The sequence below is a fragment of the Amblyomma americanum genome, chromosome 1 (genome assembly GCF_052857255.1).
Source record: "Amblyomma americanum isolate KBUSLIRL-KWMA chromosome 1, ASM5285725v1, whole genome shotgun sequence".
Classification (NCBI taxonomy): Eukaryota; Metazoa; Arthropoda; class Arachnida; order Ixodida; family Ixodidae; genus Amblyomma; species Amblyomma americanum.
The window spans coordinates 20,647,705-20,670,776 of record NC_135497.1 but is presented as its reverse complement, the minus strand read 5'-3'; the positions used below and the strand labels follow the sequence as shown (position 1 = coordinate 20,670,776).

General features: G+C 46.7%; 1 protein-coding gene and 1 long non-coding RNA gene across 3 annotated transcripts in view; both read left to right on the top strand.

Annotated features, from left to right (window-relative positions):
• LOC144131161 (uncharacterized) overlaps positions 1–23,072 on the top strand; it is a 279,476-nt gene that overhangs the window by 210,351 nt on the left and 46,053 nt on the right. The window lies entirely within an intron of this gene.
• Positions 1–23,072, top strand: part of LOC144110734 (cytoskeleton-associated protein 5-like) — an 80,462-nt gene that overhangs the window by 28,452 nt on the left and 28,938 nt on the right. For both annotated transcript variants that reach the window (XM_077643808.1, XM_077643814.1), the window contains exons 13-19: positions 991–1,119; positions 2,394–2,636; positions 11,234–11,434; positions 13,475–13,600; positions 14,913–15,065; positions 15,428–15,637; positions 21,028–21,163. In XM_077643808.1, the coding sequence (XP_077499934.1) occupies positions 991–1,119; positions 2,394–2,636; positions 11,234–11,434; positions 13,475–13,600; positions 14,913–15,065; positions 15,428–15,637; positions 21,028–21,163 (1,198 nt within the window). The remainder of the gene's footprint in view (positions 1–990; positions 1,120–2,393; positions 2,637–11,233; positions 11,435–13,474; positions 13,601–14,912; positions 15,066–15,427; positions 15,638–21,027; positions 21,164–23,072) is intronic.

Genomic DNA, 23,072 nt, shown 5'->3' with positions numbered 1-23,072 from the left:
CTAGACTCCATCTGCGCTCGGCTGCCACCGTATTCGGCAGGTTCCTTTGTTTCTTGCATCCATGCCCACGCCGAGCACACTTACTGGCAGCATGAACCTTGTTGCGGCTGTTGGTGCGAAATTGCACCGTGGGGGCAGCACTTTACAGGACACATGTGCGTTTGTTCTGGCGTCAAGGCATGTTCTTGTCATCAGAGTTTGTGTTGTCAAGCTGCAGGCAACTAGGCAATTTCTTGGTTCCAATAGGCGAGAATTGTGTAAGATTTAGAAGCATCACAGAGGTGTACACACGTTGTGCCCAAACTTCGCCCGCTTTGCGCGCTTCCCTTTTTGCTGTTGACTCCCTTTCATGACATTCTGTGCACGTGAATGATCACAAGAACCACAAAACCTTGCAGATTCCGTAATAGCATGCTGCCCTTACTAGAACTAAAAAATAGACTGCAGATAACAATGTACTTTTTTTTTCACATGCACTTCCCAGCTGTATTGTTTCCTGGCTTGTACATCTTTTTTTTTTTTCTTGTGATCCTCTGAAATGCACAGAAGCAGGGTTCCACAGTAATTCGAACTCTGTTTGAAGCCTTGGGTGTTTCATAGATCTTTTGCAGTTGTAATGTTTACAGTGCACATTGGAACTAAACCCGAATTATTTTGTTGGCTTGTGTTTTGATCTCTGAGGCTTCCAATGTATGTTTGGGTCTAAAATCCATGCAGTTGATACAGTTGAGGCTCGTTATAACGAAACAGCTTATAACGAAATAATGGATATAACGAACCAATGACTGTTCTCCTTGAAAGCTCGGGGTCATGACGGGCTATAACAAAGCTACGCCTATAACGAAGTAATAGCCGCACCCCTTCGACTTCGTTATAACGAGATTCAACTGTTCTTACATTTCATGTAACTTTCATTGCACTGAAAACAGTGTTTCAGTATTTACCAGTTTGTACATGTGGTCTGCACATGTCTGCTTGCCTTCCCATCAGAACATGGTGCGTGCGGCTGCACTGTCCTGCCTCAATGAATGGTCATCACATGCCAGCTTGGGAACCTTCTTTGAAAATGAGATGCTCAAGGACACTCTCAAGGCAGAAAACCCCTTGCTTCGATCAGAGGTCAGCTATTTGCTCCCACTTTGTGCTTTTCCTGAATCTTCAGTAGGGAAATAGACGTGGTCTTGATTTCACTTTTCCATCAACTTTTTTTTTCTTTTTGTGAAGATTGCTATTTTGTGTTTTTGACCATGACAATTGCACACATGCGGTAGCTGGTTACAATGGTAGATATTATGTTGAGGTGCCTTAGTAACCCACTTTACAGCCAAATTTAGCTGCTCCCTCCAACTGAATGGGCAGCTTTACTAACATAGGGAGGTAGAATAGGAGATCGTGCTGAGTAAGCGCTTCTTCAAACTCAAGTTCGAAAACTTTTTTGTGACCATGAGAAAAATGTGCCACCATTATGTGGCCTTTGTTCTCATGCTTATGAAAAAAAACCTCTTCACTTTTCAAAAGACAACAGACAAAATGGTGGTTTTCATTTATTTTTTCTTATTGTGCTGCTATGTTTGCATCTTTCACTTGCATTTTCATGTCTTGTTTCTTATTTTGTACTTGCATTTGCTTTCGAGTCTGCATTATTGCTTCTTTTCTTTTTTAAAATTGTTGTTCATGTAAGCTCTTTTGTTGTAAGTTTGCTTTAAGAGCAAGTCCTGTCACATAGAATCGGTTACTCATTCTTTTGTCAGCCTCCCACAAAGTGTGGCCTTACCTGTCTTTGCAAGACACATTCCCAGTCATGCACGACTTCCTTTTTTGTATGTTTGCTCTTTGCGTGCACTCTGTGAACCAGGATGCTCTTGAGAGCAGTTTGTTGTGCAATGGGCAGTTTTGCTGCAGTGTGCAAAGCAACCCTCCCAGAGACGGCCAATGCTATCACCTCTTTCTCTCTCTCTCTCTGCCTCTTAAGATCTTTTAATGCACTGATAGCCAGTAGGAGTGCATGATCATGTGCACACTTGGTGGGGTCTTAGCTCTCCTTATTCTATCAAAATGTGTGCAAGGACACCACTGGATCATTTACTTGTTAGTCAAGTCCTTACTGTAAACAGGGAAGTGAGTGTTTTTGTCTTGCTTGTTACAGCTGGACAACCAGGCTGAAGTGAACAAGAGTAGTTGTTCTTCCTTCTATACAACAGTACTCTAATGTCTCTGTGGTAAGACTTGAGCCACTTAGGCCCTTGTGTGGGCAAAGATATGAGGTACGCTTGTGCACTGCCCCTCTTGACATGTTTTGGTTTTGCACAGTTCCGCCCGCCCTTGTCACTGCGGCGTAGAGGAAGAACAGGATGTGGAGTCTGACGTGCGTGACGGGGGCCTTGTTGTTGCAGCTTTTTGGCTGGCTGGCAGAGCGGCTGGGGCCCAGCGATGCCCGCGGGGTGCCCGGTGCACAGTTAGCGTCGTGCCTGCCCCATGTGTACCAGAGCCTGGAGGACCGCAGCGCCGAGGTGCGCAAGAAAGCCCAGGACTTGCTGCTGCCCTGCATGCTGCACCTGGGATACGAGTCCATGGCACGAGCCACCTCCAAGCTCAAGGCCTCCTCCAAGACGCACGTCATGGCACAGCTCGACAAGGTGACAGCAGCTTGCACTAAAACTACTGAGCTGTGGCTTCTGACACAGCGTCAGCGTATCCTGTCCACAGGCCAGCTTTGAGTAACACAGTTTGGATAGTCGTGTGACACATTTCTCACTATTCTGTATTGCTGCTGTTTTCTGGTTCGCGGCTTGGGTAGACATTTGGTGGAAGTGAACAAAACCTTCTGAACCGTGAACATGCAGCATCAAAAAAGGTGTCATTTGGTATGGTCATGCATGTCCCTGGTGATTGGATTGGAAAGCAACGTTTGATAGTCTTTTACATATAAGGTTTGTGTCTTGTGTCATCCACTTCTTTTTTGTCTCTTGTGGCTTGAAATGCACAGTTTCAAGATAGTAATGGACTGAAATTGTATAGTACAAATGCAATGGCCACGAAGCAATCACAGGAGCGCGTGCATGCCTCGGCCTTGCCCTATTGCTGTGCACTCCACATCGTCTTATCACGGTGGTCGAAAATGATAGGAGCACTGCTGCCATTTTACAGTAGACTCTCTTTGAAACAAACTTGAAGGGACCAGAAAGTTTCTTAGTCTTATCAGAAGTTCGGCTCAACAGAGGTGCCTCTAAAAGAGTTATGCGAGTATGCTAGGTGTGTCCATACAGACACATATGCTATGCGAAAACAGTGAATAAAATAACCTTTCAGAGAGAGGATAACTACAAATAGAGCATTTATAGCAGTATGCATGAAGTGACCTGAAGACTGAGGGCATGAAGACTGAGGGTTATCCTACTTGAAATTGATAATGGTCTAGTTTTTTTCTTTCAGTCATTTTTCCTCAGCGGCTGCTATTTTTGTGTGCTATTTTTATTTCTGCTTTCTATTCTGATTAAGAAGTGCTTCTGCAAGCACAGTTGTTACTGACTCCACAAACAGGCACACCATGTTGCACAGATATCTGGCTATCTCTGCACCGTGATAACTTATGTTGCGACGCCACGTCAAATGAACATAAGACCATATAGTTTTAAGCCCTGGTCAACGAGCAGGTGCACTTTGGAGTACACGCCTTTTAGTCTATGGGAGGCAACGTTTGGCACGTGACACATGTGCGATACTGCGATCTGGCTAGGTCAGGTCTCTGCACCAGTGCAGGCGCAATGGCAGTGGTTTTCCGCACTGTCAAGAAAGCTTTCCTAACAAAGCATGCTCCTGCAAGAGACCTTCCCCGCTGTTTTGCGCGAAGGTGCATGGTGGCACTCTTGTGAGGGTGTGCCTTATTCCATTAAGCCATTTTATGTCAAGCCCACTTGTAATGGCCCGCAGTTGTAATGAACGCTTGCTTATTAAGAACGAGGATGTTGTTACCGTAAAAATGTATTATTGCTATGGCAGTGCACCTCAGATAGAACAGACCGTGGCCATACCACTTGGTTATAACGAATGAGGAGGCGCCGTAAACTCGCCCCCAAAGTAAAAAAAAAAATGCGCGCTTCCCGTCAGCATGCAGACCGAAGAGTATCGCAACTCCCATGATTTTGCCCAGTAAGAGAGTCAACACCCCCCAAAAAAGTAAATAAAAAGCACAGCATTGGAATTGCATTTAACCACCAGCCAAGCGTGCTTATACAGGCTACAAGGTCAATTGCATTGCATGTGTGCCAGCTGGCCAAACCATTTAAGGGGAAGCAAAAGCTTGATAAGAGTGAGACAGGGGCAGTGTTGAAAATGAATCTACTGCACACTGCCCGTGATCAACCAATGGCAGCAATATTAGAAGTTCGAATACATTCACGAGGCATGTGTATTGGCCCGTCCAGTAACGTGGCATGTGTCACCTGTCCAATCGGACCTCCGCCTTCTCTGCTGCTTCCGCATGCAGGCAACGCATATAGCAGCCAGTTTTGCACCACCCTTGTGTAGAGTGCACACCAAATGATCAACACTGAATTCGGACAGTAGCCAGTGGTTTTCGGGTAAACTGCTAGTTCTCACCTAGTTTATAGTTTTATGCGGCTCTACTTTCGTGCTCAAAAATTGCCTCAAGAGCCTAGTAAAAGTGGCGAGGTGTCGCTTTTATTTGAAGTCCAATACGCTGCGGAAGCACTTTATACAAGGGTGCCTTATACTGCATACTCTGCATGCATATGCGCTGTGGTCACTTCATCACTGCATCCTTACAACTTTGTCGAGGATTTAAGACAAGGATGCCGACATACCACCTAGTTTCCGTGAATGCCTCATTTACTATCGGCATTATCACATCCCTTAAGTGGCTCATTTGCAGCAGTGGTCTCAGCCAGTAGTCTGTTAGTAGCAGTGGTCTCAGCAGTCTTGGTCATCTTGTAAGTGCCCCGAGCACAAGATAATGATGCCTGCAAAGCCAAAACTCTCGATGGCTACGTCGTCCCTGTCACCCACGAGGTGTTCGGCGCGACAGATATGCTAAGGCAGCTCGCGAGCTCGCAACAGAAGCAAGACACACGTAACGTCTTTGCTGTGGGTGAAGAAAGGGCAGGAATAAAGGACAACTTTAATTGCACATAAAGGTTTTTTCCATGAGTTATCCAAAGTGTGTTTTTGGCAGATTCATGGTAAGAAAATTTTGGTTCCAAATAACGAGGTGTTTTTACAATGGCTTAAAGGACTATAGACACCTAATTTTAATTGCATATTTTCTTTTTCAAAATTATGCTTTAGACATTACAATACATAGATCACCTCGTGGTAATCGCCCATGGCCGCTAATGAATTGGTAATTTAATTTCTTCTCTCATGTTGTTTTAGTCTCATCAACCGAGCAATTTGTTTGATGTTGTTGTGTTTTGGGATAACGTAACAGCAATCTTTATTCTCCTGGGTTACACGTTACACAGGGCCGGCGCTGGCCGTACACACACACAGCACTTGCTGGGGGCGCACTGCGGCGGTGGCGCCGTCTCGTGCCACGCACTCAATACACGCACACACAGGCGCTGGGATGGTGGCGCCATCTCTTGCCACACACTCAATACACATACACAGCACTCCTCCTTCCTTAAGAAGGTTATCGGTAACGTAGGGGCTTGCGAACAGTTCTAGTTGAACGTCTCACAGATGGCATCGCCGCAGCCTCCCAGGTGCTTGCGGTGCTGGCTACGTCTTCCTCGGTGCTTGCAGGTGTACCCGCTGTACTTGGTGCTGGAGTGGCCAAGTGCTTTTTCACTTGGTTGTTGTGACGGCGAACTTTCCCTTGAGGGGTTGAAACCATTACCATCGAAGTTCCGTTCGTTTCATCAACTTCGCCCAACCACCATTTAGCTCCTCTGCCGAAATTGCGAACTGCAACCTTGTCACCTTTCTTGTATTTGGGTCCCTTTTTCGTCTCTCCGCAATGCCTCTTGGATTCTGTCAGCAACTGCTCGGGTGCACTCTCATTCTCCCTTCTAGGAATGCAAAGATCCAGCTTCGCTTTCATTGGGTATGCCAACATCAGCTCAGATGGTGACGTTCCATTTGGGCGGGGTGCTCTACGGTACATAAGCAGCCATCTCGCTAGCCGGAGCTTGAGATCTCCACCCGTGGTTTTCTTGAGGCCGTCCTTTACAGTTCGAACTGCTCTCTCAGCCAAACCATTTGATGCTGGATGGAAAGGAGCTGTCCGTAGGTGCTTAATGCCATTTTCCGAAAGGAATGCCTGGAAAGCTTGGCCAGTAAATGGGGTTCCATTGTCTGTTACAATGCACCTTGGCAGCCCAAACCGTGCAAAAATATCCCTCAAATGCTCTACAGTGTTTTCCGCTGTTGCACTTGGCACGATGATAACTTCAAGCCACTTTGACTTGGCGTCTACAAGTACAAGGAGCATTTTACCTTCAAATGGTCCGGCATAGTCCAGGTGCACACGTTCCCAGCATGCACCCGGCTCAGGCCATGGCACTGGTTCAGACTTTGCTGGCATTGGAGAATTCTGCAGACACTGTGTACACTGTCGAGTGCACTTTTCGATTTCAGCATCCATACCAGGCCACCAAAACAAAGACCTTGCCATGCCTTTCATGACAACCACTCCCTGGTGCGTTTCATGTAGCAGTTCCAAGATATGCTTCTGGGCAGGAGTAGGCACCACGATTCGGTTACCCCAGTACAAGAGATTTCTGTACGTGTTCAGCTCATCATGTCTTTGCCAGAATGGCTGTAGGGCTTTGTCCGGGGTGCTTTGTGGCCATCCGTCCTTGACCCACCGCAGCACTTGGCTTAGGGCTTGATCACAACTCGTGTAGTGCTGAAGCTGCTTCACTGACACTGTCAGTTTTTCCATGCTTGAGACTGAATTCACCAGCTCTGGTGGTTCAGGTGGATCAGCAAAGAGCACTGCCAGTGGTAGCCTGCTCATGGCATCTGCATTTCCATTGAGACGTCCCGGTCGGTGCTCAATAGTATACGTGTAGGCACCAAGTGTGAGTGCCCAACGCTGGATACGTGAAGCAGTCATGGCTGGAATTGCTTTATCTTCACTGAAGATGCCGTCCAGTGGCTTGTGATCAGTGATGAGGATAAAGCTGCGACATAGCAAGTAGTCTCTGAAGCGTGTGACACCAAATATAATGGCTAGTGCCTCCTTTTCCAGATGTGAGTAGTTCCGCTCCGCAGGTGTGAGAGTTCGAGATGCGAATGCTAGTGGGAATTCAACCCCTTTATCACGATGTGAAAGCACCGCACCTACACCATACGGCGAAGCGTCACAGGCTAGCACGAGCTCCTTAGATGGGTCATAGTGTGCCAACACTTTTGCCTCCATGATGGCTTCCTTGCTTTTGACAAAAGCTTTTCGTTCTTCATCTGTCCACCTCCAGTGACTGTTCTTGTGAAGCAGTGCATACAACGGTGCTAGTAGTGTGGACAGGTTCGGCAGAAACTTTCCGTAGTATGACAGGAGTCCAATGAAGGATCTCAGCTCACCAATGTCCTTGGGCTCGGGCGCTTCAATGATGGCTTCTGTGTTTTTCTTTGATGGTTGAAGACCAGTGGCATTGATCTCGTGGCCCAAGTAAATGAGGGATGGTTTGAAAAACTCACACTTTTCCTGTTTGAGCTTCAACCCTGACTCTTTGACTCGTTGCAGAACTTTGCGCAGATTCTGAAGGTGCTCTGCGTCAGTTCTTCCTGTCACCAAAACATCGTCTAAGTAGACTGATGTGCCTGGGATGTCACGAAGGGTTTCTTCCATTCTTCTCTGGAAGAGGGCAGGTGCTGATGAAACACCAAATGCCAGACGGTTGTAAGCAAAGAGACCTTTGTGTGTGTTGATGACCAGTAGCTTACTGGTTTCTTCATCAACAGGCACCTGATTGTAAGCTTCGCGGAAATCCAACTTGGAAAACTTGACTCCGCCTTGCAAGGATGCGAATATGTCTTCAACTTTTGGCAATGGGTACTGTGTCGTTACCACTGCTGGATTCACACCGATCTTATAGTCTCCACAAATCCTGACACTTTGGCCATCTGCTTTGAGTACTGGTACAATCGGTGAAGCCCACTCAGAATGGTCCACTGGTGTGATGATGTTTTCACGTTCTAGACGCTGAAGTTCATTTTCAACCTTGGCCCGAAGTGCGTAGGGTACCGTGCGAGGTCTGAAGTATCGTGGCTGTGCATCCGGTCGAACGTTGATATGCACCTGTGGTCCTTTCAGTGTCCCGCAGCCTGGTCTGAAGATCTCTTCAAACTCCTGCAGCATTTCTTTCACTTTCCCTTCAGTGGTGCTTTCGAGCTGTGTCGCATTTACTTGGCGTGGTAGCAGGTCAAATGCTGTAAGCCAATCCCTGCCGCACAAGTTAGGGCTCTTGCAGGCTACTACAAGCAGTGTCTGCTGACATGTAGTCTTGCTAAGACATACGTCAACCACCAGCGTTCCCTGCACCGGTATTGTTCCACGTATGCAGTTCAGCTTGATGTCTGTCCGTGAAAGCTGCGGCAAAACACCTTGGTGCTGCCGGTAAGTATCTTTTGAGATTAACGAAACGGGAGAACCTGAATCCAACTCCATTTCCAGTGGCACTCCACTGACTATGAATGTCACAGTGATTGGCTTCAGGGGTGACTGTGCACGCAAAGAATGCAGGTAGTACTCAGGTGGCTTCTCGGTCGACTGTACTGCATTCACTGCAGTTGCGCTCAACTTCTTCCCTTTCTCAGCACCAGACAAACAGTAGTTCGCCAGGTGACCTACTTTGTCGCACTTGTAACACCTTGTGTTGATGTGCTTGCATTCCGGGGGCCTGTGATCACGGGATCCGCAGCGTACACACGGCCTGGACTTCTCTTGGCGTTCGGTTTTGATTTTGCCTTTAGGCTTCGGGTCTTGCCCTTTTTGGCCACCGAGCCCTTGCAGGTGCTGCTTTTTCTTGTGCTTGACATAATTCGCTGAGCCTTCTTGAACCGGGGAAGTCGGTATGTCCGCGTGGCCCTTTCGCAGCTCGTTTGCGTTGAGTTCCGCCGCCTCTGCCGTTCTAGCAATCTCCAGCGCTTTATCTAGGGTGAGGCTCTTCTCAACTAACAACCGTTGCTGCACGGCTCTGTCACGAATTCCACACACAAGTCTGTCTCTCAGCATGCGGTTCAGCGCCGTACCGAAGTTGCAGTGTTCCGCCATTTGCCGGAGCTCGGCGACGAACACCGCGACGCTTTCATTCTCGAGCTGTACTCTGGTGTGGAAGCGATAACTTTCGGCTATTTCCGATGGAGCGGGGCTGAAGTGGCTGTTGAGAATAGCCATGAGTTCAGTAAACTTCTTTTCTTTAGGCTTTACGGGCGCTAGCAAACTACGGAGCGTCGCGTACGTGCTTGTGCCGACCGTCGACAAAAATACCCACTTTTTCTTATCGTCGTCTTCGATGCCATTTGCCTTGAAGAACGCATCCAGCCATTCCGTGTATGACGACCACGGCTCTTTGTTGTCGTATTCTTCGACTCGACCAAACGTCGCCATGTTTGCGCGGGAACGAAGCGTGCTTCACTTCACTGGCTACTGGCGCAAGTTCACTTGCCTGCGTGCATCACGATGCGATGTCTTCGCTTGCGTCCGGGTCCCCGCTATCCCATTCTCGTCGCCAGTTGTTGTGTTTTGGGATAACGTAACAGCAATCTTTATTCTCCTGGGTTACACGTTACACAGGGCCGGCGCTGGCCGTACACACACACAGCACTTGCTGGGGGCGCACTGCGGCGGTGGCGCCGTCTCGTGCCACGCACTCATACACGCACACACAGGCGCTGGGATGGTGGCGCCATCTCTTGCCACACACTCAATACACATACACAGCAGATGTGTTTTTAGCCTTTAGTTCACGAGAGGTACAAGAGGCCCCAAAAAAAAGTGCAACTGTTGATGCGTCATTTGTTGTCATTCCAGCTCTTGAAGGAGGCTGGTTTAAGTGTTGTAGTGTATTTAAACTACGCTAACCTCTTCTCTGGAGTCCTTTGGTGTCTAAGATATGCAGTGTTTAGATTATATGTGACGAAAATTGAAAATACAGTAGAATCTCGGTGATACGAACCCGGTTGATATGAATTTTGCGATGATACAAATTCGCGAAATTTCCGTGGCCAGTGTGCATTGTATATGATGTGTGGAATTTCGGATGTTCTGAACTCTCTGCCTCGCCTCTACGGATGATACAAACATGCAAGCCGTGACCGCACCTTCAAGCACTAAGCGCGGCCCGCACATCGCCGAAGTCGCGATCGCTAATCGTGCGGTATGCACAGCGATTAGCGAGCTGTGGCTGCACAGGAGTGAATAAATCTTGTCATCCGCAAACAGATCTGTGTGAATGCATTTTTCATGCTTCTACATACGAATTTTGTTCGTTTGAATGATACAGAATTTCGGATGATACGAATTTTTTCACGACCACGTGAGGTTCATATCACCGAGACTCTACTCTATCAAAGCAGTCACCACGAAACGGGCACAGTGGCTTACGTTGGCCGCACCTTCATCCCTTCTGCTATCCTGCACATGCCAGGTTGCTCCCGTGCATGCACACATCTTATCGTAGTGATTTAAAACAAGGTGATTGCTGCCATTCAAGCCCACAGCCAGCTGTTGACTGCATCGGGGGTAGATGCATTGATGTGCTGCATGGTGGTGCACTTTGTTTTCCGACCCACGAGCATGCGGCGATGGTGGTGCTCGATGCTGTCAGTGCATTGATTTTATGCAATGTCTAGTACTGCCACTTGTGGGCTTTTGCCGCGTGCTAGCAGTTGGTTCTATGACGAAAGAGAAAGTTAACTTGTGTGATAACTGTTTCTGAACGGTCAGGAGGTTCGAACAGTTTGAATAATGAAAGTATGATGTGAATCAGCTGGAATAGCAAATACTTTTTGAAAACTAATCGGAGTTTTGAATATTCACACACCGCTACTTCAAACATGTTAAAAATGTAGGTCCAAGCTTGGGAGGCCTGTGCTGTGACCGGACTGTACACTGGTCAAACCAGCTTGGATATTTTACAGAGCTTGGGTGTACCTTTATGCAACACATTAGAACGAAGAAATGAAGGAGAATTATTCATGTTTGTTTGTTTTTTGTTGGCATGCTGCTCTTGGCACGCCTTGCTAAAGGTACTGCAAAACTGCACAGGTCCGACCGCAGCTTCCAGCTAAGGTTCCACCTAAGGGCAAGGGCACCATCCTTAGAGAGGGAAGCTCTCAAGTGGCGCCACAACAACCCTTGGCCACCACAATGCCAGCGCCCAACCACGCAGATGTAATGTCGCCTGATCAGGGAGCCGTCGGTGGCAGTGGCAGAGGGCGTCTTCTCAAGAGCAGTTCAAGGAGTAAGGTACGTGTCATTACTGAATTCTCCCCATCATTAGTTACCCATAAGGTGTGTGGAGGTGCGCAGGATCACTGCATGTCGTTCTTAGCTGAAAATCCCACTCGTAGCAGACTTGTCAACCAGAGTGGTCTGTTTTATTATTACTATTATTACAGTGGACGACCGAAAATTCGGACGCCTGATTTTTCGGACATGCTTGATTATTCGGACTTTTTCGCGGCACTGCGGCATGGCCCATGGCTGTATGTATAAAAGCGGCTAAAATTTCAGACGCACCGCAACTGACTGCTTGATTTTTTGGACCTCGTTTGCACTCGCTGCCAGTACCCAAGCCGCCATATAATGCATACAGTGGGACCTCATTAATTTTAACTGCAGGAAAGGTTGAAAACTTGATAAAAAAAATCCAAGCTTAAAGGGAGTCTTTAACTTGCGATGCTGAAATTCTGTGTGAGACGGCACATTGCGCCCGTGCGGTTTCAAATTCGTGCTGTTCTTGAGTGTGTTCAGCCGCACCAACTTGAACAGTAGTCAGAGTTCGCGGAACTCATCTGTGCCGAGTCTTTCGTCCTGAATAGGGAAAGAGGCAGTAGCAAAGCGTGTGAGAGGCATATGGCTTCACGGAGATGGCGAGCGCGGGAGGAAATGGTGGTGCATTTCAAAGTGAGGTCAGCGTACTCGCGGCAAAATGCACGAAACCCTCACTTTTCTATCTCAAAACTGTAAACAACTGGCGTTTTGATGGCAGGCAAGATGCCTCTCATTATACGCAAGCCACCGCAGAGTGATATTGCCGGATACGATGCCGATTTTGGCTCTAGTTGCTAGGCTTTATGACGAAGGCCAATGCCGACGGAGCGCATGCTTCGGCTGTTTCTTGGTTCTTATTGTTTCGCGATCATCGCGTTCTCGTTCCATGCCCATCGTTCTGCGGGGGCAGTGCAGTTTCCGCAGCGGCGTGTTCGCTTTCCCGTTTAGACTTTGTCCCAGCCCGTGCATTCATCGGCGACATGCTGAGGGCAGCACAGCCAGGCCGAGCTTGTTAAAGCAGCCGCCGCCTGCCGTCTGCGCACATGTCGCACAGAAAAATTTAGTCATGACTAGCTTTAGAATGTGTGCAATACAACTGACCCCTTCCTCCAGCATACTGATAATAAGTCGTGATTTTTTTGGTGAAATTTGATTTTCCAGACTGCCTGATTTTTCGGTCGTTCTCACAGTCCAAGGCAGTCCGAAAAATCGGTCGTTCACTGCATTAATATCATTATTATTATTATTGTGCTTTTGGTACTCTGCACAGCTCGTCTGCACAACTCATGGCCTTTAAAGGAATGCTGCTGCTGTTGCTGTTCTGATAACCTGCTTTGCATCAAAGCCTTTTCATCAAAACTTCTGTGGAATCACAGCCTTCTATGTCAGGACAGTGTGTGTTGCTTGAAATTGTTTTCAGTGCAGCATTGGAAAATAGGGCCAGTCAGTGAGAGCGAAAAATGTTTGATGCTTCAAGCAACCCGGGCTATCTTTGTTCCAAATGATGCAGTTATTCTAAGCATTTAACTTCGTGCTTGAAGCATACTTGACCCTGTCACATGTTGTTCTGCATAAAATGTGACCATGGTGATGCTATACAAAGGCAGTTTAGCCTTTGATTAGCCGTGAAAAAGCTTCAGAGGGTTTGACTGTTTTATTTCGAGCATAGGTAGATGTGGCAGGCAGTCCTTGCTGAAATGGTAATACGATTGCATTTATTTGTACTTTGCCTCGGCAGAGGTACTCGTGTGCTTCGTTGGCAGTAAGCTCACCTCCAAAGGTTTGGATGTTTTGTTTTGTGCACAGATAACAATGACAGAGGTAGCCCTTGCAGGAAATCAGGAAATGTAATGCGCTCATGCTATTTCTGTTGTGTGTCACAGAGGCGCCCAATTTCTGCGTCAGCCATATGTACAGTTGCAAAGGTTTGGACGCTGTGACTAAGTGGAGAAGGCGTTCTAAAGTGTGGAATGTTTTGCTGCACCATGTCCCACTCCTTCACCCCTGAAACAGATGCTCGTGAAGCCTGGAAGCAGCAGCAGCAAGTCATCCCGAAAGGGGGAAGAAGTGGATACAACTCCCCTGTTGTCAGCTAATAACCTGAAGGAACAACGAATAGCACATGAGACAGCTCATAAGGCAAGTGGTCCTTTCTGATATATTCAGCACTTCCATGTTGACTAGTATGTTCCTTGCCTATTATCAGAAGGAAACCAGAAGTCCAGTAGCATACTTTGCTCTTATGGAAGCTATGGAGGCCAGCATGTTCAGAATGGGTATGAAGTACAGTAAAACATTGTTGATATGCTGCTGGATCATAGGTGTTCCCGGTTCGTGTGCTCAAAACTGCGGACATTAAAAATGTCCCATAGAGTTACGCTATATTTCTCCCGGTTAATATGTTGCCGGATAACACGATTTCCTGTCTACTACATCTGAAATTTTAAAAAATTTTGGTCGTATAATATGTTTATTGCCCAGCCGCACTTGTGCAAACATACAAGTGGGCCGAATGTGAGGGGATGCGACATGAACAGCTAAAATGCAGCATCAGTCACCCACCGTGGTGGCCTCTCTGCAATGGTTAGGTGCAATAAGCATCACCACCAACAAGAAAAAAATGAAATTTGCACGCTAGTATTTCAGAGAGGAGTTTTTGCAGGGACTCGACATGAAGAGGAGAAACACTAGCATTCTTCGCGGTACATAAGGGCAAAGGGTGCAAAACATCTATGAACTGCAGTGATGCATTTACATACAAGCGTTCGGTGTCTGGGGAACGCAGCTTGAAAGGCAAAAACACAGTCAGCTGTTGGTGTGGCTTTTCTGCGATACGATGGTGCAAAGGGGCGAAGCATCCGACAATGATGAAGACAGTCTGTCTACCTTCGTCGATGCCATCAATGGACCGGATACATTATCAAGTTCCTTCCCCCGTTTAAGACAGCACAAATGCGAACTGAATTCTGCGAGCGCTAGAAAAGGATACGTTCAGATCTTGTGCCAAGAAATGCTAATCGACATTTTTATGTAGTGAAATTGTCAAGAAATGTTGTCATACCTCATTCAACAGTTGATTTTTCAGAATTAAGCGGTTTGAATCATATCTTTTCCTGGAAAGTACGTTTTCCCGCAACATTTAAAAATTTAACAACGAGGTTATGAGCACTGAGCACAGAACTAGAGATTACCTGATCCAGCAGAAAGCTTCCATATTGGCAGTGAAGGCCACTGTCATGTAAAAGTTTTACTGGGAACATTATGAATTGCACTCAATAATTACTCCATTGAAGTGGATGCGGAATTAGTAGTCCTTATGTAATGTCACTTGCTGCATTATTGCGTGATGTGCAACTGTGAACTGAAGTGCAGGGAACAGCACAGCAAATCAGGGAGTAGGTAGTCATGGTGCCAAAGAAGCGAGCCGAGTGCCTCTTGTTTTCTCTTGCAGCTGCTCAAGTGGAACTTCAGTTCTCCACGAGAGGAGTTCCACCAGCAGCTGAAGGAGCAGATGGGGGCGGCCAACTGGGCTCCTTCGCTTGTGACCAACTGCTTCAGTGCAGACTTCAAGATGCACATCAGGGCCATCGACACGCTTCTCAAGGTAAACCCTCTAACAGCAGAAGCGGCGGCAATGCCCAAGACTGCAGCTGTTTTGTCTCTGGCTTTCTCGCGAATAAGAATGTGCAATATATGCGTTTTTAGTAATAGTGCCTCAAGTTCATATTTACTCATTCAATTTAGTCTGCCAGGGCATCACATCGGTGTTCGTTATGTATATAGTTGATAGCATGTGTCCCTCCCATCGTTGTTATCCTGAGGCAGTGGGTAAACGTTCTGGAGTAACAGAGTTGCATGTGTCGATTGCTGGTAAGTGATGCTTTTATTTGTTTTATTTTATTTTTCTTATGTCATGATGGAATGTCTGCGTTTTGCAAACACCGTGGTACGTGGCGGATTTTGCAGTTCCTCAGCAGCTCCGGAGGTGTGGAAGCCACCAGTGCCAACGTGGACCTCGTGCTTAAGTGGCTCACGCTTCGTTTCTTTGACACCAACCCGAGCGTGCTGCTGCGTGCGCTGGAGTACTTGCAGGCACTCTTCCCAGCACTGTGCGACACTGGTTACAGGATGCATGACCTCGAGGCGTCTTCTTTCTTGCCGTACCTCATCCTCAAGGTATCCCCATCACCTTGCCATCCTTGACTCTTTCTTGCATGTCAGAGCATCCTAGCCTGCTCGTGTACAAGCGCATCGCTGTAGTTCGTAGAAGCTTTGTCTTCTTTCTCTTATGCACTGCAATCAAACCTCATCGTTCTCCTTTATATCGCGTCCCCGCAGAAACGGCCGTCGCGAATGCTAGCGCGCAGTTTTTATTTTTTGTTCTTGGTGGTGGCGATGGTGGTGGTGGTTCACCTCGTTGCATCGAGGCACTGCAAAGAAGCCATCGTGGCGGGTGACTGCCGCAAAAAAAAAAACGTCGCGTGCCCTCTCGTTCGGCCCACTTGTATGCGTGCACATGTGAAGTTGGTCAATAAACTATTATACAACCCCAATTTGTAGAAATTTTAAACGTAGTAGCCGGGAAATTTTGTTTTCTGGGAACGTATTAACAGGGAAAAATGTAGTGTAACTCTATGGGACATTTTTAGTGCCTGCGAATTTGAGCATGAAAACCGGGAAATCGTATGAACTGGGAACGTATCGAGGTTTTACTGTATTCCCACTTCTGAAGTGACAGCTTCAGTACCCTATAACTTAAGTTATATGATAGCCAATATGATAATTTTACCCTTATTGCATTCCTTGGTATCAAGAGAACCCAAAGGCATACATTTCAGCGAGTTTCCCACAGAAAATTTTCTTCAAAGCTCTTCCAAAATACAGCCTATTTTCACACGTACCCTGCTTATTGCATTTAATTCTCAACGCGTTAAATTAAAATTCCTCCAAGTTTCTGTTGATTCTGTGTGGTAAATATTTTAAAGCGAATTTTTTTTTCGTGTCTTCTGCGAACTGCTCGCTGGTCTGGCAACCTCTGATCACTGACGTTAGAAGGGCATACACGCCACACGTCGTCTGCAGTGAACTGATGAGGTGCTTGCATGCACACCGTAGACAGCTGTCGCTCGAAAAGTTTTTTTTCTTTTAGCTTAGCGAAATAAAATGCATTTTCCATGTTCTCTTTTGGGAAGCCTTCAACTTAGTACGCGAGCTGAGTGGTCCTTGGGAAAGCGGACTTGCTCGTGGCGCCCACTTTCCGATTGTTGAGGTAAAAGAAATCGATGGACGCCTGCTTTATTATTTACGCTTAGAAGCATGCTGTTCGTATGTTGAGTCTGGTCTCTTTTGAGCAGTCAAGTGCTCCCGTATGTGAAAAGTGGCACGTGCTGTGCATGGCTTTGCCGATGTGCACCGTGAAAGCCGCGGCGTTTTGTAGCTAGCTATCAAGTTCTTGTCCGCTATTCATCGCTCAATAATTAAACTCAAATTATCTAAAGGTGCACTACAGTAACCTTGAGGCACGAATGGAACAGAGAAAAGGGCCGAGTGCGACGACTTCCCCGCTGCATGTGTACGTTTGTAAGTCGAACATACATTCCCTTCAACTCATAGGACCCTTTTGCAGGAACCAAGCCGCTTGCAAAACCCTACGCGACTCGAGTGCTTTGACTATCCACACCGATGAATAGTCGCTGCCATCTAAATGAGTGCTTCAAAATAATAGCGCATCATTTAGCATTTTGCTGTGCGATGTTGGCAGTCGTCGCTTTGAGGGCACTGTAGCCAAAACTATGCTCGACAGCTATTTGCAGGTGCTAAAACTTGTGAATTCGCTCTCCGCAATCGCCGAAATCGCACACACGAATCCTGCGTACTCGCTAGGCCTCTTTGAGACTTGGAAAGAATCCACCTTGGCGCAAGTAAAACCACACACACAAAGGAAAGACAAGGCGACAACGGACAGGCGCCAACATCCAACTGTTTATTCCTCAAGAAAACCACGCAGATAAATAGTCTCAGGATACGCCCACTTTTTTTCCACTCCATGTGCCTATCACAGCCATAATCTATCACCCTGCATATCAGTTTTTGCACAGAAAATTGTGCACAGAAAATTGCATACAAATTCACTGACGTGTCACTCACACACAAAGCCGCCTTTTTCTTTATGTGAAACGCTTCCAACAAAAGCCTCGCCTGTTTAATCTTGCTCCTGCCAAGAATCCTCACCTTTTCCAGTCGAGGTTCGCACTTGCACATATTAACATGGTTGACCAAGTTTGCATATTTATCTTTATTGTTTTCAACCTTTTTGCATTGTTCCCCAAGGCGTTTGTTGATGCACCTCCCCGTTTGCCCTATATAGGACTTTCCACAGGTCAGGGGTATCTCGTACACCACTCCTTCCATACAACGGGTGAAGACACTCTGATGTTTTATATTGCATCCAGGGCGCTCAGTGCCACAAATGTGGGGTATAAGTTTGTTCAGCTTGTTTGGTGCTGAAAATACTAGCGGTACTTCGTGTCTGTTAGCCACCTTATTCAGATTATGTGACACTTTGTGCACATAAGGCATAACTTCAGGTTTTACCGCAGGGCTCCTTTCTTCCGGATTCTTAGGCTTGGTACAGCGTTTCCGCCTGTCCGTTGTCTCCTTGTCTTTCCTTTGTGTGTGTGGTTTTACTTGCGCCAAGGTGGATTCTTTCTAAGTTTCAAAGATGCTTAACCAACTTGCCCAGCAACATGCCTTACTCGCTAGGCCTCGCCACGAAAGGGGCCGGTGGTTCACCATCGACCGAAATTCAAGAATATGGCAAAAGTTCCTCACTTATTAGTAAGAAAATGTGAGGATGTGATATGTAGCCGCTTGTTTCGCTTTTTCAATACGAATAAGGTACACAAGCACGGTTTTTCCGGCCACCGCTTCACCGGACATGAAGCTTTCGCTCTGCAGCGAGCGACGAGCGGCGCCGTCGTGCGGCGTTTTCTGCCCGTGTCACTTGCCTCGCCGATCGGCTCTATCCGTAGGCACCGATTGAAAGCACATCTTCGCTGGTGCAAGCACATCACTTATGTCGCCGTGGCTATAGCATGAGGTCCAATATGTTTTAAAATTCTTAAGTTTATAGAATTTCATACAAACTAGTCCCCCACCACACTCTTCTGGTTCCCACTAAGCTGACTCTTAACATTACTACGATACGCGGTCGTTGATCATGCTGGTGTAGTCGTCGGTCTAGCGTAACAGACCAGTGCGTGAGCGACGGCATTTGCATATACCGACCAGCCTACCGACCGTCGATCGCCGTCGCATCGGCCTAGTGTGACCGGACCCCGACCTACACAGAATAAAAATTGCGTTACTGTTATTATCGCTTTTGCGGCACCAGTCACTCATATATGAGGGACGACTGCTACTTCGATCGCCCGCGAAAGTACAGGGGGGAATGAGACCTCGCTGCGCATATTGCAGCAACGTGAGCAGACGACGTTGGTCCGTGTAAGCCCTAGTGACATCACGACAGCATTCAATATGGCAGTGGCTGCCGGTGGGAGGAGTTTCCTGGTCTCCATTTAGATCGCATTTTTTGGAATATACAGTGCGTGCTGGGCAGCAAAATTTCGGAAATTGAATCATAAGCCCTAGTATTAGTTACTGAAGCACAAAACTGCAATATGAAGAACGACCATGCCATGGCCCCTTTAAGTTCTCATGAAATTGTTTTACATGAAATTAAATGACATATTTAGAATCGGCAGGCAAAAATGCAAGTTTCCCGAAGATTTAATAATTATGACTACATTAATAAAATTTTGTTTTCAAGACGAGGCTCCCCCCTTAACCGTAAGTTCGAATTAATAGATTGTACTGTATGCCATTTGTGCCTCCTGTGGCAAACCTTGTGGACTAAAGAAGAGACAGCCACTTTTTGGCTTTGGTTTTACTAGCAGGCCACTACAGCTTAGGAATAAATTGGGCTGCTAGACCAATTCATCCACAGTACAGTTTGCATTAGTGGAATTTTTCATCCGTATTTGAAATGCTTTTATATTGCAGTTCATACTCTGTGCTTGCAAGTCCTTCTTTGGCATTCATAATCGGAGGAGGAGAATAGCAGTTTTAGATGTCCAGTCAAGGGCATGCATCATTATTAATTTGTAGTATTGTATTTACGATGAGCTGACCAAATTCAGCGCTGGGCAGTTAATCAAAGAATTGCCCTTGTTCAAGCATACGATAGGGAGCATTCGGAGCTGTGCTCTTACATTTGAGCTCGTGTGTGTTGTAATTGTTGCCTGGTTGATTTTTATCAAGATTATTTTGAATATTGGAATGGATCAAAATTTTAGCATCACAGATTTTAATACTGATTTCAGGATATATTGAAATTAAAATTGATTGAGGAGGAGTTTGATATATCAGTAATTCGATGTATAATAAATAGTTATAGATTTAAGCTCATCTGTAACCTAGAAGCAACAATGCATTGAGCCCACGCAAGTGATGCAGTTCTTGCAGTGACATGCTGTTCACCGGCGTGCTGGCAGCCCACCACTCGCTAGGTGTCTCTTGGCATAACCTGCTTCGCATCGAACCCAATCATAAGTTGTCTAATCCTGTCACCAGTATGCCATGAATGGAATAATCTCTCATTAAAATTAAGGTACAATTGATTTCCGCGACTTCTAGACTTTAGTAGGTTAGGTTGGCTTCAGCACATGACAGCAGTCTGGCATGAGAAACGAGCACGAGAGACCGCAGACCGCCCACAAGCACACCCCATGTGCGCCGTGTCTCGCGGTTCCACAGCACTAGCTCTGCCAGCAGGCTCCCAGTGGCTGCCTCTGCTCACAAAAAGTGGTCCAAGAGCTCTGTTAGGAGAAGCACCACTTGTAGAGGTGCAGCGTGAAGTTTTTTTAGTTTTTGGTTTTATGGCGGTTTAACGTCCCAAAGCGACTCAGGCTATGAGGGACGCTGTAGTGAAGGTCTCCGGAAATTTCGACCACCTGAGGTTCTTTAACGTGCACTGACATCGCACAGTACACGGGCCTCTAGAATTTCGCCTCCATCGAAATTCGACCACCGCGGCCGGGATCGAACCCGCGTCTTTAGGGCCAGCAGCCGAGCTCCGTACCCACTCAGCCACCGCAGCGGCTGCAGTGTGCAGTTGTACCGAAATGACTAGCGAAATTAGAGTTGAGTATACTGCGTGACTTTCATTTACTATCATGCGGGATTTTCAAGGGGACATTCTAGGTGTTCGATATACTGTATAATTCAAAATATCTGGGTTCGGTATACCCGAGCTTGAAAAAGATCCACTAATACACAATTTACAGTGTACGTACTCAGCAGCAAGATCCCAGGAGTGCAGCCATGCAGTGTGTATAGTCTTAGCGCAAAGGAGTCCTTTTCTTGTATTAATTGCTAGAACAATGTGTGCATGCTCTAATCTGGGCAGCATCTTTCAAGCTACGGACTGTTGTTTGTGTGGGAGCAGTGCACCAGTTATGGCTAGCATCTTGTTGGTGAACTTTCGTGGGGCTGCACTTGTTGTGCAGGCCGGAGATCCCAAAGACACCGTGCGGAAGGGAGTGCACGACATCTTGCGGCGCATATACAAGGTCTTCCCAGGATACAAGGTGTTCAACTATCTCATGCAGGGTTTGTCATCCAAGAATGCACGCCAACGTGCAGGTTAGTCTTGTTCTTTCAACCTCTACTGTCTTTTGGAATCTGTAGTAGCTCCTGTGCTTCTTGAACCCTCCATGTCAAACCTATTTTTTTATCTATGGTTTTTGACAAATTGGAAAAGTTAGTTAACTTCTGGTTCATTATTTGAGATATTGGTGGCTGATCGTTTAGAAAAGGCCAAAGATAAATTTTTTTTTCAGACATACAAGTGCAAACAGTCAGTGTGAAAAAAGGGAATTTCATGCTTTCTAGCACAACTATTTATTTTGCAGAGAGTAGCTGTTACAAATCTGTTCCGCCAAATCTGTGTCGGTGATCTGTCGCTCCTCAAAGCACTCGTGCCACCCCCGCCTCCCCGTTGCATCTGGTATTGTGAACCAAGTGCATATTGTAGCGTTTTGCATGGCGGACACAGTACCTTCTGGGCAGCCGTCCACGGCCGCTCGCAATGGCCCTCGTGACCAGGGGTGAAAGCGTGAGCGGCGACAATATGCAGCTCTTTTTGAAGCTGGGCATGATTCTTTCATTCGTGCTCAGCTCCACAGTACAGTTTGGTACAGTAAAAGCTCATTAATTTGGACTTCAAGGGACCGGAAAAATTCCATTTATCCAAAAGTTCAAATATGTGAATGACACCCCCCCCCCCCCCAAAAAAAAAAAACACTAAGAAGTGCTTGCATCATGGCAAATTTATTTGGCAAAAGACTGCCCAATGGCTGCTTGATTTTGAGAAGAGAACGAATGTGTGGTGGTTATTCTTAGCGGTGGAGCTCCACTGCTACTGCATCACGCACCTCGCAAGTGGCAGCGTCACGTGAGAGAAGGCTTCACCGCACAAACTGCCAACGTCATGTGATGAGCACACAGTTTTAGCACACTGAAAGTATGGAAGGACTACACTGGCGGAATTGCTCATCAGCAAGAGTAAAGAAATCGATAAGACTAGTGAGACGCGCCAATCAGTGCCCGAACTGTGGACGGCTGAACTCTGTTGGCTGGCTGATGCAGGCTGGCGTGAAGAATAGAAAAGTGAACCAAAACTCTGCGGCATGACTTCTTAGAGACAGGGCCGTCTGTTTTTCACCAAGCCTGCCGTTGCGCACTTGTCAGAGGTGCACAAGCAACTCTGCAGCATGGTATCCAGGCTTGAGAAGAACTTGCCATTGCTTGCCATGTGGGTCAAGCCTGGACATGGCCTCCCTTCAGGAGCCTGTTCGAATTAGCCGGTGCGAGGCCCATAGTGCCCTAATTAGCAAGCATGCAACACCATAGACTTACATGGGCACGGGCAGGGCCGCGTCTGCAGTTTGAATTAGCGGAATTTTTTAATTGAAAAGGTTCAAATTAATGAGCTTTTACTGTACAGGCAAACTTGAATTTGCCATCAGTTTGTTTCCCTTTAAGCATGAGGTAGCAGCTTTGAAATGTAAAAATGCCAAAGCATTACCACTTGTTAAGAGCGTGTGAATACTCACACCTGAATACAAATGAATTGTCTTTTCTTTATTCTTCTTTCAAATTATTTTGAATTCTTTCTTGTATGGCTGTCATAGTCATACAAGTACAACTTCAGCCTCTGTGTTGCTTCATTCGGCCTTGTGCAGTTGCTCTCGACAGCAGTTCTTTAGCTCTGCAGCATCGGTGTCATTGAGGTCGCGCCGCGCCAGACTGATTGGTCACCATTCAGTGGCATCACGCTTGACATTGCCACAACAGGCCATGCTGAATGGTCTGCATGCTTTGACATTATGCATGACATCACCACAATCATCCATAGATATTGTATTTACACGATTGTAAGTCGACTCGAATGTAAGTCAACCCCCCCAATCGCATGTCCGAAAAAAAAAAACACCGGTGGAGCGCTTCAAAAACGAAAATTTATTGCATAGATGGGCTATTCATCCTCACT